Source organism: Taudactylus pleione, unplaced genomic scaffold, assembly GCF_031769625.1.
Source record: "Taudactylus pleione unplaced genomic scaffold, aTauple2 ptg000128l, whole genome shotgun sequence".
NCBI lineage: Eukaryota > Metazoa > Chordata > Amphibia > Anura > Myobatrachidae > Taudactylus > Taudactylus pleione.
In genome coordinates, this window is record NW_028284530.1 from 3,946,140 (window position 1) to 3,961,642 (window position 15,503).

At 43.2% G+C, this 15,503-nt stretch overlaps 1 protein-coding gene across 4 annotated transcripts in view; it reads left to right on the plus strand.

Moving 5' to 3' along the window:
* ABHD6 (abhydrolase domain containing 6, acylglycerol lipase) overlaps positions 1–15,503 on the plus strand; it is a 38,158-nt gene that overhangs the window by 19,604 nt on the left and 3,051 nt on the right. For all 4 annotated transcript variants that reach the window (XM_088472756.1, XM_088472754.1, XM_088472755.1 and 1 more), the window contains exons 5-7: positions 7,216–7,348; positions 8,095–8,252; positions 14,816–14,870. In XM_088472756.1, the coding sequence (XP_088328882.1) occupies positions 7,216–7,348; positions 8,095–8,252; positions 14,816–14,870 (346 nt within the window). The remainder of the gene's footprint in view (positions 1–7,215; positions 7,349–8,094; positions 8,253–14,815; positions 14,871–15,503) is intronic.

A 15,503-nucleotide genomic window follows, 5' to 3' on the forward strand; every position in this document is an offset into this window, starting at 1 on the left:
AGGTTTTCAGGATTTCTGTCTGTAGAATCAGACGATATATTACTGATTCAGTTATATCGATTAAGTCTCCTATCCATGATTAATGAAATCATGAAAACATGACCTGTTGGCTGTACTTGAGGATTGGAGTTTGGAATTCCTACTTTGGATGGTTAGAAACTGTGTTTGATAGCTCAGTGCAAGTCTTTGTGGACCTGAATTGACTTTTAGTTTTTACCAATGGCTTCTCACAGAAAAAAGTTGATGGGAATTTTAAAAAAAGTTTCCCCCTATAAAAAGGGTTGTCTGATTTTTTTTTTTCTTTACTTTTTTGACAAGCTCCCTTCTGCTGGCTGCACACATTACAGTATGATCTGGTGGGATCACTGAGATCCCATGAGATCTGCAAAGAATTTTTTAACACTCATGGAGATCCATATTGCACAGTTCAACAATCCAATACAATTGAATACATTGAGGGTTGGGATTATGACAGTATACATATGCAGATGGATGTCATTGGGCAGTTTGATTGTCCATAACACCACGTAGACATTGAGGCATCGTTCTACAGTGGTTGGCAATTTGGTTTTGAATCAGATTGACCAAATAAAATATTACTTTGTGCCGACAGCATTACATTTTCTATTTGTATAAAGTTGGTGACACACAAGCCAATATTTTTGGCTTCTGTGTCAAGCGACAAGGTGTTTTCAAATGCTCGGATCATATTAGGAAAGTCAGTTTTAATCATATTGTTCTCCTGTATTGTGATTGCCAATGTTTTTCTAGTTTGCCAATCTCCAATTTTACCAAAGCTGCTTCCAAACATACAACCCATCTTCATTGTTTAAGTATTCTTTCCAAAGATATCTAATTTATTGTGTGTCAAAAAAGTACATTTGTATTTTATCAACCGTGGCAGTCCCTTGCGATACCAGACAATTGTGCAGCACGTTGCATAAATGTATTTTAAGGATAGTAAATGTGAAATGAGAAGCCTGAACATAATCGTATTAATAGCACTTTGATAAATTGCTCTTGTTGATGAACACATGTCACATTCTCTTCCAGAGATCTACAACTCCTCCGTAATTCTTTAGAGATTTAAATCTTCCTCGTCATGCAGTGCGTAACTTGATTAAATTCCATCTGGTTCATCTTTTAATTTAATAGGAGGAATCAAAAAGCTTAGAAAAAATCAAGACAACTTAAAAATAATAATAAAAAATAATAATAATGTCTTTTAAATAATCATAATATATAATTTTTTGTTTTCAAAGTGGTCAAGTTTGCTACATTTACTTTTCTAGTATTACATTTTGCCAAAATATCTATACATCAGACATAATTGTCTATAGGCTATAAAACCAAAAAACATTACACCTTAGTATTTTAAGTAAGTTAAACATTAGCCCAACCAGCTTTTTTCACTAGACTAGACACCCTCCTCTCTCGTAAATGGCAGGGCTCTCTTATCGTATCTGGTGACTTTAATGCAGTACTAAACCCCTCACTAGATAGATCTACCTCGGGAGCCACTAACTCCAGCAGGGCAGACCTCTGTAATTCCAAGGCGCTGCTTGATCTCATGAAATCCCAGCTTCTCTATGATTCCTTACTCGTGACTATACATTCTTTTCCCCTGTCCACAACTCCTATTCCCGTATAGACATGATCCTGCTCAGCCACGACCTAGCCCTGCAAATTGTGAATGTTCGTGTCCATCCTTTGATATGGTCTGATCACACTCTGTCACGGCCAGGGTTTCTCGACATGGTAGTCACCGGGTATTACCTGTGAGGTCGTTATGGCGGGGGGTCTCTGGCAGCGGTACTGGTGTTTGGCGAGGGGCATTGGCTGCGCGTGGTTCTGTGCGTGCACAATGTCACTAGGCCTGGTGAGGTCTGGCGGTGTTTCCGTTCTGTTGGCATGGGCGCCGCCATCTTGCCTGCGGCTGTGTGTCCAACCCTGGTAGGTCATGTGCTCCTTCCAGCCAGTCACAGCGCGGCACTGAGTATTTAGGAAGATCCAGAGCCTTCCTTCCTTTGCCAGTGCAACGTGTTTCTCAGCTGCGGCTGAGAGAGAGTACCTGTGCCTTACCTGCCTGCCTGTCTGTTATGCTACTAGCCTGAACCTTGCCTGCTCCAGCCTGCTGGATTTACCCTGCACCCTCCACATACCATTCACCTGCCTGAGTACCTGAACCTGGTGTTTCCCTGCACCTTGCCTCTCTTCACTCCCAGCTGGACTTCATTTACCTCAGCCTGCATTTGTTACAGCTCACCATACCTGCATTCAGTTACAGCTCACCATATTTGTATACTGGACTGTTCCTGCCTGTCACTATCTGGACATTTCCCCATTAACCCCACTACAGTTATCAAGTGCACTTTAGTGCTATATCTGGACTTTTTCATTTGCCATTCCCATGTCTTCTAAGTCACTTATTAAAAACTCCACTTTCTCATTTAACTCTGCTTCTGTGTCTGCTCCTATCACCACCCCGGATCCACAACAAATTCAGAACCTCACACGCTCCTGTTTCAGCTGACCTCTCTTGTATTACTGAACGTCCTCGTCCAATGACATGGCACTTAAATGACACTATCCTTCATTCTCGCGATACGATCACCTGTCTCAATACCCTACTTACGGATTATTTTCAATTAAACGCTCTCCAGGACACTTCTCCCTCCACTCTCTGGTTGGCCCATAAAGCTGTTCTACGGGTACATCTGATTGGTATAGCTTCCAAAGCTAAAAAAGATTTTCAAACCCGTACTAACTCGCTCTCCATCCGCCTTCAACAACTAGAGTCACAACATAAACAGTTCCCTAGCCCTTCCCTCCAACAAGAGCTTCTTGCTGTTCGACACTCCCTCGCTCTCCTTTTTTCCTAACACACAGCTAAACGTCTAAAATGGTTGCGCCAAACCTTTTATGAAAAGGGAGATAAGGCTGACAAGATTTTGGCATCTAGGCTCCGTACGGCACGAACCCATAGAAATATCCTCATTATTAAAAATTCCAATAATAATAATAATAATATAATAATAATTCGTTCTGGTTTCAGAACTTCTACAATAATTTGTACAACCAACACTCTGCCTCATCCCCTACTTCTATCCCACCTACTGAGACGGTAATTCAAGAATTTCTTTCCGTTGCCAATCTTCCTCAGCTGTCTCATGAAGCACTCCAGGGTTTGAGTGAGGAGATCTCAGAAGAGGAAATCATAATTTCCAGTAAACAACAGAAGTCTGGCAAGTTCCCTGGACCTGACGACTTTACTATAAAGAATTAATGGAGCATCTGGTTCCCCACTTGCACTCCCTTTTTAATACTGTTTTACAGGGGGCTCCTTCCCTGCGGATATGTTAGAAGCCAGAATTGTTGTGATACCTAAGGAGGGTAAGGACCCGCACAATTGAGCTATATAGGCCTATCTCCCTTCACAATCTAGATATTAAAATATGTGCTAAAATTGTAGCCAATAGACTCAACCAGGTCCTTCCCTTCTTGGTCCATTATGATCAGGTCAGCTTTGTGCCGGGTCGTCAGGCTCGGGATAATACCCGTAGGACCATAGATTTAATTCATACCATAAATTCCAGGAGGTCTCCAGCTGTTGTTCTTTCTCCCGATGCTGAAAAAGCATTTGATAGGATCTCCTGGACTTTTATGTCCCAAACCCTACGATCATTTGGGATATCAGGAGACTTCCTGACAGTGGTGTAACTAGGGTATTTGGAGCCCAGGGCAATGTGAAAAGGGAGCCCGCCCCTCCCCAAACACCACGATATGTGCGCGTGCCTTTGGCGCGCGCAGAAAAAATTGGGCGTGATCACTTAAAAATGGGGCGTGTCAACATGACACACCCCTTTATTTTCACGCTGAACAATCCTATCCATATGCACCTTAACCCCAGTAGTACCCCTTATACAGTACCCCCAGTATGCAGTTGTGGTCCCTCTTATGCAGGCCCATAGTAGTGCCCCTTATACAGTATCCCCAGTAGTGGTCCCCCTTATACAGCCCCCAATTAGTTCCCCTTACTCAGTGCCCCCAGTAGTGGTCTCCCCAAATGCAGTGCCCTATGTAGTGTTCCCCCTTATGCAGTGCCCCCAGTAGCAGTCCCCACAATGCAGTATACCCAGTAGTGGTATCCCCTTATGCAGTGCCCTTTATATAGTGCCCCCAGTAGTAGTCACCCCCTATGCATTGCCCTTTATATAGTGCCCCCAGCAGTAGTCCCCCCCCCATGCAGTTTTCCCAGTAGTGGTCCCCCTTATGCAGGCACCCAGTAGTGATCACCCCCTATCTAGTGCCCCCTGTAGTGGTCCCTGCAGTGCCCCTAGCTGTAAACCCCTTATATAGTGCCCCCAGCAGTAGTCACCCCCCCCTCCCATGCAGTGCCCCCAGTAGTTGTCCCCCTGATGCAGGCCCCCAGTAGTGACCCCCCCTATCCAGTGGTCCCTGTAGAGTGGTCCTTCCTGTTATTGCCCCCAGTTGTGGTCCCCCCAGTGCAGTGCCCCTAGTAGTAGGCCCCTTTTATAATGCCCCCAGTAGTAGTTCCCCCCACCCAACTAGTGGTCCTAAGTTGAGGTTCCCCCTCCCGATTAAGTGCCCCCTGTAATAGCCCCCCCTAGTAGAGGTCCTTCCAATAATGCTGCCCCAGTAATAGCCCCCCCCCAGTAGAGGTCCTCCCAATAATGGTGCCCCCAGTAGTAGCCACCAGCCTCCGTTGTGCCCCCACCCCAGTAGAGGTCCCCCCAGTAGTAGCCACCCCCTCCCCCCTTGTGCTCCCAGTAGTGCTGACAGGTTTTAAAAAAATATATATATATAAAAACATACTTACGTGAATCCACGCTGCTGCTCCGGACCGCGACACTGCTCCCGCCGCCACCGCCCGCCAGTCCTCCCGGGCTGGCGCGCTCAGCATAATGGGAGAGACGTCATGATGTCACATGACGTCTATCCCAATTCCCACTGCAGGAGCCGGATGGAAGTCCGGCTCTTACAGTGGGTGCTGCAGCAGTCAATGAGAGTCTATCTGACTCTCATTGGCTGCTGTTTAACACACGCATCGCCGCCAGTGCTGGCGGCGATGCGTATGTTATGTACAGCCTGAGCCCGCCTCCTGGCGCTATTGGGCAAGCGCTCAGGGGGAGGGAACGGGCTCAGGTGTGCAGCACAGGACCGGCGCTGGAAGCCTAGCGCCGGTCCTGTGTAAATGTGTAGCACTGACCGCACTCATTGCGGTCGGCGCTACACTGGCTAACTAGGGCGGGCGGGCTGGTGCCGTCCAAAGCCGCCCAGGGCACGCACCCCGCTCGCCCTGCCCTAGTTATGCCACTGCTTCCTGACTGGTGTTATGGCCCTCTGTTCCACTCCCTCTGCTACTGTTTCCATCAACGGAATCCCCTCCAACCGTTTCTTTATCTCAAATGGCACCAGGCAGGGATGCCCTCTGTCTACTCTGATCTTCGCCCTAGTGATAGAACCCCTGGCCTCCCTTGTCCGACTAAACCCTAGCATTCACGGAGTGCAGGTCGGGAATTCATCTTCCAAAATTGCCCTCTTCGCCGACGACATTCTACTTACCCTCACTCAGCCCCGGATATCTTTACCCAACTATGGTGTCCTTTTACAAATAAATTTGTAAAACTCTGAGGCCATGCTTCTCCATATCCCCCACAGGATGTTGAGGCCCTTAAATCCTCCTCCAGTTTTAAGTGGCAACATAAAAAAATTAAATACCTTGGGGTCTTTCTGACATCCCGTTATGATCTTTTATATCAGGAAAATTTTCCCCAACATTTTACGAAATTACAAGAGAATCTGACTTCCTGGAAGACGCTTATACTCTCGTGGCTGGGCAGGATCATTGCAGTGAAAATTAGTATTCTCCCCAAATGGCTCTACCTTTTCCAAACTCTCCCAGTGGCGGTTAACCTCACCTTCCTTCAAAACCTTCAGAAATCAGACAACCGTTTTATTTGGAATGGTAAGCCCCCTCAGTTATCTTCGTCCATCCTTAAAAAACTATTTCCAAAGGGGGTAGAGGTCTCCCGGATTTTAAGCTCTACTATTTAGCCTCACACTTTTCCCAAATAGTGTCCTCCTACTCCCCCCATGGATCGTCGTCCTGGCTTGATATTAAATCTAGTTATATCAATTCCCCAGACCTTTCTTCCCTATGGGGCCTACAAAAGAAACACCATCCTCCTCCCTCTAACCTTCCTCCAACACTCAAATTCCTCCTCCACATATGGGTCTTATACTCACTTAAATTTAATATTACCACTCCTATATCTCCTCTTACCCCCATATGGTGTAACCCCAATTTCCCCCCAGGTTTACATGCGGCCCGCATGAAATCGTGGAAAACAGCATCCCTCAAATTTCCTGCTGATTTTTGCTCACAAGGGCTCTGGCTCTCTCTCTCAGATCTACAACTGCAATGTCCAACTTAATCTTTATATCCCTTTGAATACTTCCAAATACGAAATTTTTTAGGCTCCCTACCACAGACCCCACGTCTCCGCGAACTCACTCCTTTTGAACGACTCTGTAAATATTACCCTACGTCCAAAGGGATGATCTCTCAAATATATGGCATCCTCATAGATGCTGCTTAAACAATGCTTTTTTAATTTCTAGAGTTAGCGCATTAAAAATGTATCTATCTATTGGATTTTTCTAAGAATTAATACTTTTCAGAATCAAATGATCAAAAACCGGATTCAGTATTCGTGAGGTCAAATTACAATAAAAATATATTGTTTATGAAATAGCCTTTGGTATGAAAAGATTGGAAACTTGCAATAAAAATGGTTTGTTTATATTTACAAGACAGTAAAAGCTTTTACTAATAGCATCCATGATTAACATTTTCTTCTTTGTGCTTACCAGCATGAAAAAAAAACAACATTTTTTAATACTGATAAAATAGATGTATTTTTTTCTAGAGATAGAACATTGAGGTGATTGGAAGCTGGACTGCTTGAAAGTTTAAAATTATTTTATTTTATGCAGAAATACCTGAATGTTGTTTGGATTTGTCTGTTTTTAAAATATTATGAACCATTTGTACATCTACTCCACTTTTGAGAATAAAGCCATTTATTAACTAATAAAAAGAAAATTCTTAGTGAATTACTAGTTACCTTAAAAACATAATATATGTTTGAGATGATATGTAACACAACATGTTCTTATTTTCCTTGACAGTTTGTTGACAGTATACATTTGAACAAGAATCCTTTCCATCTTGTTGGTACATCAATGGGGGGATGTGTTGCTGGGGTGTATGCTTCCCAGTACCCCTCTGACATCTGCAGTTTGTCTCTCATTTGTCCTGCAGGTAAATCTGTTAAAGTTATTATGCATGCTGCCTTTGGAACCAGATCTGTTTTGTACCACATGAACCAGGCTCATTTTAACATATTTGCAATATAACTTTAAATTTTTACACTGTGTATGTATATGTATATGTGTATATATATATATATATATATATATATATATATATACATATAATATATTGTAAAAAGTTATGTCACAAATTGAAGTTATATCGCCAATTATAGGCAGCACTAACAGATCCAATGTAGCCTGGATCTAATAGTAACTGGTAAGTATGGTACTGTTGCAGCGTCCCTAGATCTATTATTGGCCACTGGAAGACCCTTAACCAGCTGTCTGTTATTGAGGGGATGTCCTGTAATGTCGCAATGTGAAGCTTCTGGTTTTCCCACTGTAGTTTATTTAGGTGCCACTGTGGTCCAGCAACAACCATCTTTAATAAATATTTATAAATTGCTATTCAGAGATATGGGATCTCCAGGATGCATTTTATACATGGCCCATTGATAAGAATAGGTTAAAAATAAAATCACATATATCTTATTAATCTTCATATTATGCTTGACCTGACATAAGTATTTGTAGATTTATGTAGATTTAGAATGAGAAATTGTTCTTTATATTAACAAATCCATTTATATAAGTGAAAAGCATTTATCTGGACTCACTGCAGAGCTGATGACAAGCTTTTGTCATGTTTTCATAATTTTCGTGACTTTGTTGTCTTGTCCTTGCAATAATCAGGCTTGCAATATCCGACTCAGAGTAAATTTTTGAAACATCTGAAAGACTTGGAAGAATCTGGTAATGACCAGAAAATTCCCCTCATTCCGTCCACAGCAGAAGAGATGGAACAGATGCTGAAACTGTGTTCATATGTCCGCTTCAAGATTCCACAGCAGGTAAGTGTTAAACCTTCTAAGTAATATTCCCTCCAGACTGGATGAGACCGTGCATGAAGAAATATTCATTGTTGGTCACTGACAAAAGGAACCAGTCACTAAATGTTTTCACATGAAAATTATTTATAGATGTCTTTTGTCATAAATATTTATTGAGCCCACAAGATGGCTGCCACCTCTGTGTGCACAAAAGACATCGGGTACATTCACATACAAATCACAAAAAAATAATAATGTTGCTTTAAAGCTGTGTAAGGCGAATTCACAGAACAGAGAATAAAGATGCAAGTTATAAAATGCTGGTGTGGCTCCAAATGTGACTTGCTCCTTCAAAATTATAGACCCAAGTCCAGCTGGGAGTGAATTTTCCAAAAATCTCATGGTGCTGGGTTTTTCCCACAGGTCCAAGATTTTTGGTATACAATTGTGTGGAAGAATTTTATATTTTTTTGGCGCGTGCATTTCTTTTTTTTACGCACCTTTGAAGCAAGTCTAATTTTTACTAAAATCTTTATTTTTAAGAAAAACTGTCTGGACCTACTAAGACACCCTCCTAATGTCTAATTAAGCATTTGGAAGTTTCCAATTAGCTTGATTAGTCCAATAATTACATGTCACCAATAAAACCAATAGTGACTTCAATTACCCCGATATCTACTTTTTCTTTAATTAATGCACCCTAAATGTAATTAAATTTAATGAAAGAAATTATTTTAAACCAAAAAATAACTGCTTTTTTTTTTTTTTTTTAATTATTATTATTATTATTATTATTATTATTATTATTATTATTATTATTTTTAATAGGCCTAAAATGATCTCAAAATAACTTTTTTTTCTAGGTTTTTTTTTTTTATTTTTGAATCTAAATTGTGTTGTTTATTAGTGACCTAAATTTACCTCAACATTTCTATTTAAATTTTTCCATTTATTTATTTCATTTTTTCCCCCCGTTTTATTCCTACGAAATTAAACAATTTTTTCCCCCAAATTGCAATTGAAGAGTCAAGTATTTTCCTGTGAGAAAATAAGGACATTTTAAATAAAATAAACATACAGATATATCCCCATTAACCTAGCGCCTATATGCCATACACGCAAGATGCTATGCATGACTGAAATCCTCCGAGGGGTACGGCATACCATCTTTTTCTTTAATTGTTATGTCTTATACCCCTTTTACACCGGAGCTAAAACCCGGGTTTTTGAAGGGTTAACCCGGGCAGCTCCCTGGTGTAAAAGGGGAGAGGGTTGGATCGTCGGGTCGAGTGACCCGGCAATCCAACCCAGGTAACTAGCAGGGTTTAACACGGGCGTAGCCCGTGAAACCCTGCTATGGGAACAGCGCACTCCGGGTCACGAAGACCTGGAGTGCGCTGCTAGCCGGCCGATTGGCCCGGCTTCAGTGGCGCTTGGAGATGACGTCATCTCCAAGCGTCCACTTTCACTCCGCAAAAGCCGGGTCTATGCAGACCCGACTGCAGTGTGAGCGGCGCTGACTCGGGAATATCCCGAGTCAGCGCCGGCAAAATTCCGGGTCTGATCCAGATAGGAACTTTGTTCCAACTCTGGGTCAGACCCGGAATTTAGGTGTAAAAGGGGTATTATTTGTATCACAGGTGCAGCGAATCACCACTTAAAGTGTACTAGAGACACTGGGCTGTGAATTTAACTGCACGGAAATTAGTTTTAAACACGAGCAAAGTCGCAGATGATGCAAGTGGAACTTGGCGTGAGAAAAAGCCGTGCCCACTGCATCGCAGCACTTTGTACACAGGCTCTGTCACATATAGATATACAGATGTCACACATCAAATTGATCAGTGCAATCTAGCAAAGTAGTTTTGACATTCCCAGTTGTTTTATTAATGCAAATAAGGTGCATATTTTGATCAAGAAAGACGCTGGCATCCCAAGAGGGACTACTTGGCATGCTTTTTTAACAGGGTCAATAATATAATAAATGGGAAAGATATGTAAAGGAGAATTTGCTATAAAACAATATGCACAGCTCCCAGAGTGTATCAGTCAGGATCCTAAAGACAGGCAACTTGTCTGACAAACGGTATAATGTGCGTAAAATGTATCAAATGCTTCCAGCTAATGTGAATACATTGTCTGCCATTGCCCCTTGATTTGCCCCCTGCCTCCAATAACTCCTTGTGTAGCTTCAGTCACTGGGCTCGTAATGTTTAGAAGCATGATAACTAAAACCAAGAGTAAGTACTGAAGACAGATCACATTTCCCATCGATCTCTGGCAGATGTACTTGTGCTGTTTGTCACTGGGCGCCTAATGCAGTGATAGGAGGAATTGTAATTGGTTTACTAATGTATCTAGGGCTGGTGCTATCATTAGGCAAACTAAGCAGTCTCCTAGAGTGCCTACATTTTGGGTGTGCTTAAAATACTGAGTAAGTGACAAATAATATTCTCTATCCTCAGGGCCTGGATCATAGGGGCATGTAACGTGAACGCAATGCTGATGATCAGTTAGCTGAACAATTATTTACCAAAGTCCTGAAAACCCCTATGACGCATGCGTTGCACAGAGTGTACGCACAAAGAAGCTGTTGCAATCGGTATCAAATATGGGACAGCTATGTTCAGACAGATTGATGGTGCACCAATGGTATCTTGTCAAGAGTTGTTACAGTATGCAGAGATACACGAAGTGGGCTTTTCAGGGCTTGCTTATTCAGATGCTGGCTACTACACCAGGGGAAGGCAGAAAGTAGCATTTGCGTATTGTCGCAGCCGCGACTCCAGCAACCGGCACAAGAGCGGATGCAGCCGTGTTCACCTCCAATTCAGGCACTTAGTCCCACTTCCGCATTCCTCACCAATGTACTTGTCATTGTACAGCATGAATAGAGTTGTCTTCAGCTAAGTGAAGATCACTGAGCACAGTTGGATCTGTGTAATATGGGCTAAAGTGAGTGACAGGTAGTCAGCATTTGGGGGTGGTAACGGGGGGAGTGGTTACAAAAACGCAGGTGTGTCTGACAGTTTAAATGATGTTTCATGGACGTGCATAAATCAGGCATTGCGTTCTCTTTAGCAGCACGAGAGCTCTCTGAGTGTCAGGTGAGCTGCCGAGTCTGCGGCTGGTCAGACTTGCCACATATGAAGCATGGTTGTCTGCTGTGCTCCAATGTTACAGATGTTTATGCTGTTGCACCTCATCGTCGGAAGGATATGAGAATTCAGCAGTGGGGATCTCTATGCTCCGGTATGCTTTGGAAGGCATTAGCATATTTTAGCAACTGCGGTCCGTGAGAGTATGCAGTTGGGTATGCATTACGGTCCGTCTCTGAATCAGGCCCTATTATTGGCAGTGAGTACTCTGTTTGGCTGTTGGCTTTCAGCGAGGGTCTTTGCTCTAATAACCAAGTCCAATGTGTACCTGGATGTGAAGGCATACTGGGACTGATGCAGAGCTGCACGCAAGTGGATTTTGCGATCTTTAGCACTGTGAATGCTCTGCAGCCAAGCTCACACATCTACAAGTAAATCCGAGTCGTAATTTTCTGATGAATTTCAGAGTCTTATTTTGCACCAATCAAAGGGCTGATAATCAAACCAAGCATATGGATAGAGGCGGTACAGGGCAAATATACGCATTTAGGGATCTATTCATCATCACTTAATTTCTACAAAAGCAGGTGAAAATGTACATTTTCACCTGCAATTGTAGAAATTAAGTTATCAGGCCATTCATCAAGAAGGTAAAGCCGGAGATATCACAGATATCTCCTGCTTACCTTCCTCTGTCGGAATGGCCCTCTGTCCCCATTCACTAGTATCACAGATATCTCCTGCTTACCTTCCTTTGGCGGAATGGCCCTTCGTCCCCATACACTAGTATCACAGATATCTCCTGCTTGCCTTGCTCTGGCGGAATGGCCCTCTGTCCCCATACACTAGTATCACAGATATCTCCTGCTTACCTTCCTCTGGCGGAATGGCCCTCTGTCCCCATACACTAGTATCACAGATATCTCCTGCTTACCTTCCTCTGGCGGAATGGCCCTCTGTCCCCATACACTAGTATCACAGATATCTCCTGCTTACCTTCCTCTGGCGGAATGGCCCTTTGTCCCCATACACTAGTATCACAGATATCTCCTTCTTACCATCCTCTGGCGGAATGGCCCTTTTGTCCCCATACACTAGTATCACAGATATCTCCTGCTTACCTTCCTCTGGCGGAATGGCCCTCTGACCCCATCCACTAGTATCACAGATATCTCCTGCTTACCTTCCTCTGGCGGAATGGCCCTTTGTCCCCATACACTAGTATCACAGATATCTCCTGCTTACCTTCCTCTGGCGGAATGGCCCTTTGTCCCCATACACTAGTATCACAGATATCTCCTGCTTACCATCCTCTGGCGGAATGGCCCTTTGTCCCCATACACTAGTATCACAGATATCTCCTGCTTACCATCCTCTGGCGGAATGGCCCTTTGTCCCCATACACTATTATGGGGACAGATTTCATCAAGCTCCGAAAATACAATATTTTCAGAGCTTGAGTGCAACAGCATTTCCCATCTTCAGATGGCGAGTTCTCCCGCGCAGGGCTCACAACCTGCTCCTTTCCTTTTGGATCCCTCCACCCTTGTCCAGCTCCTTCCACCGGACGACGGGGCTCTTGTGCGCATGCGTGACCTATAGGTCATGAATGCGCACTAGTGTCACCACATGCAGGGACAGCTGATTTTCGGATCAGCTGTCTCCGCGCCGGACCAATTATGAATTGTTCCGGCATCCGCGGCGAGTTAGAATGTTAATTATAGGGGTCTGTTAGGACCCCAATAATTAACATCATGAATAGACCCCTATGTGTCATACATACATTATATATGTAATTGTGGCCATCGTGGCAATAGCAGGAGGATTGCGTATCTCTGCAAGTATCGGAAGTTTCTGCTGAAGAGACCCAGAAAATCTGTTGCCAGTGAGGGATACCTCTTGTATTAGCACAATGGTAGCCTTCTATAGATCGTGGTAGTATGTCTGGCAAAAACACCCATTTTCATCGGCGATAGTGCTTTCTATGTTTAATAAATAAGCCCCAAAATACCAGATGGACTGTGGTTCATGTTTTTCAATTAGTGTTAGCCCAAGGACTCGTTGTTCTCTTCCTAAATCCAATTTAATCTGGAGATAGTAGGTTATGAACAATTCCCACAGAGGCTGTACACTGGCTAGGATGATGGGTTACTCCTACAGTACTTTAAAGACAATGCTACTTTAAATATTTCTATGAATACTTTTTTTTTTTAGCTATCTGGTTGTAAACTGATGTATATTTATCCTGCACAGTCCATCAGAATTGTGTGGGTAACTCAGAGAATGTCTCTGCCCTAATCTGTAACTCTAAAGCCGCGTATCCACTACTCGATAAATTGAACGATTTGAACAATAACGATATCGTTATCATTCATCGTCCGCAATATCGTCTAGTGGATATGCCGTAAACGACCAGCAATGCGCACTCTCTCTGGTCATTGACGGCATCTTTCATCGCCCAGACTTGCAGGGTAACCTGACGATATTGGTTCTGCAAGTATGGGGATGAGGGAGGGTGACGTCACTGAGCGATATATCGTTCAGTGTGGGTGTTCAGTGTCATTAATGACATTGAGCACATCACTGCCGGAGAAACACTAGACGATATCGCTCGTGGAGCATATCGTCTAGTGGATACCCACCTTTAGACATATCTGGGCATTGGCCCTGGCAAACTGTAGCTGTAATGATTTCAAGTATAAACTGGCTGTGGTAACATTACTGCTCCAACTTGCTAAGTCTGACTCACACAAGGACCTGTTGGTAAAATGTGCCTGCCAGGTTGACATCTCTCCCGAAACCGCCCAAAGGACATTTATCTACAGCACACAATAGACTTCAGTCAGCAAAGATACACATCCTGGTTATCCAAATACCAGCAAACAGGGAAGCATGAGCTCCTGTGGCATAGGAAACATTTTAATATTTATATTTATTCAATAACAGACTCGGGTGGAACATCTCTGCCTCCTTTTTACATTATAGGGCATGTGTGGTCATTTGCGTAATAAAATTAGATTTGTCCAGTTTAACAGGAGCTGCACATGTTGGTCACCTTACGTCTATAACTGGTATAATTAGTTTTCTATAGTGCAGTCTGTGAGTGTAAATATACTGCAAATTACTATTCATTTATTTGTCACATATCAGGTTGTATTAAACCTAATATGTGACATAGCATTCATAATACATTCATTATAATGCCCCAACTAATACATGCACTAGAACCCCTGTAGTTACCAAGATAACTGCTGCAGCTCTGCTCAGGCGACTCTGTACTTGTATAGTCTCTAAATAGCGACTTCTGCTTGTTGGGGTGAGAAACTTGTTTGGTAACTGCTGTTCTCCTTAATACGCTTTGTATCACAAATTAGATTGTGAGCACTGAGGGTCAGCGGCTCTTGGTGCCTTTGTATAAAGCTAGTTTGCACTGTACAAATCTGATTATTTTTATATAATCTGTTTACTGTATCTCTTTGATCCAAGGTCTTGCAAGGACTTGTTGATGTTCGCATTCCTCACAATGAATTTTACCGGAAATGTAAGTTGTAATGGTAATTACATAGTAATAGAGATTTAAAGCGTTAATGGTTTATCAGGGTTAATAGCAACTCTTCCATTGCGAATGTATAAACACAGATGTAAATAAATGGGTGTTTTATTAGAAACTACTGTATCATGTATAATAGATGACAGTTCTTGGGAGAGCTCTCGGTAAGAACTGTCCTTTGCGAATGAGGGATTTCCGGGTCTATGACCCAGAAGTCCCTCTGGCCTCCTTCTGTGCATGCGGGGGGTGCTGGGAGGGATCCCTCTCACAGCACTCCCCGTATAGAAGCCCATAAACTTCTATAGGGTAACGCCAGCTACAGATCCACTGCCATCCACCACATCCAAGCCCCGGAGTGCATTGCCTCCCAGGGCTCGGTGCATATAAGAAATGCGGTCAACCCCGCATTTTGGATTTTGGGGGTTTGACCACATTTCTCCCCTTGCTGTATCCTGTCCTATGTCTCATTGAAGGGGATGCAATCGGGAAGCCGGCTGACGTAAGCCTGACAGCCAGCTTCCAGACTGCTTTATCCCGGCAAGGGTTAAATGACAGGCGTCTAAATCTAGACGCTTGTCATTTTTCCGACGCCGGGAGACCGGCGTCCAACATCCCGATCAAAGA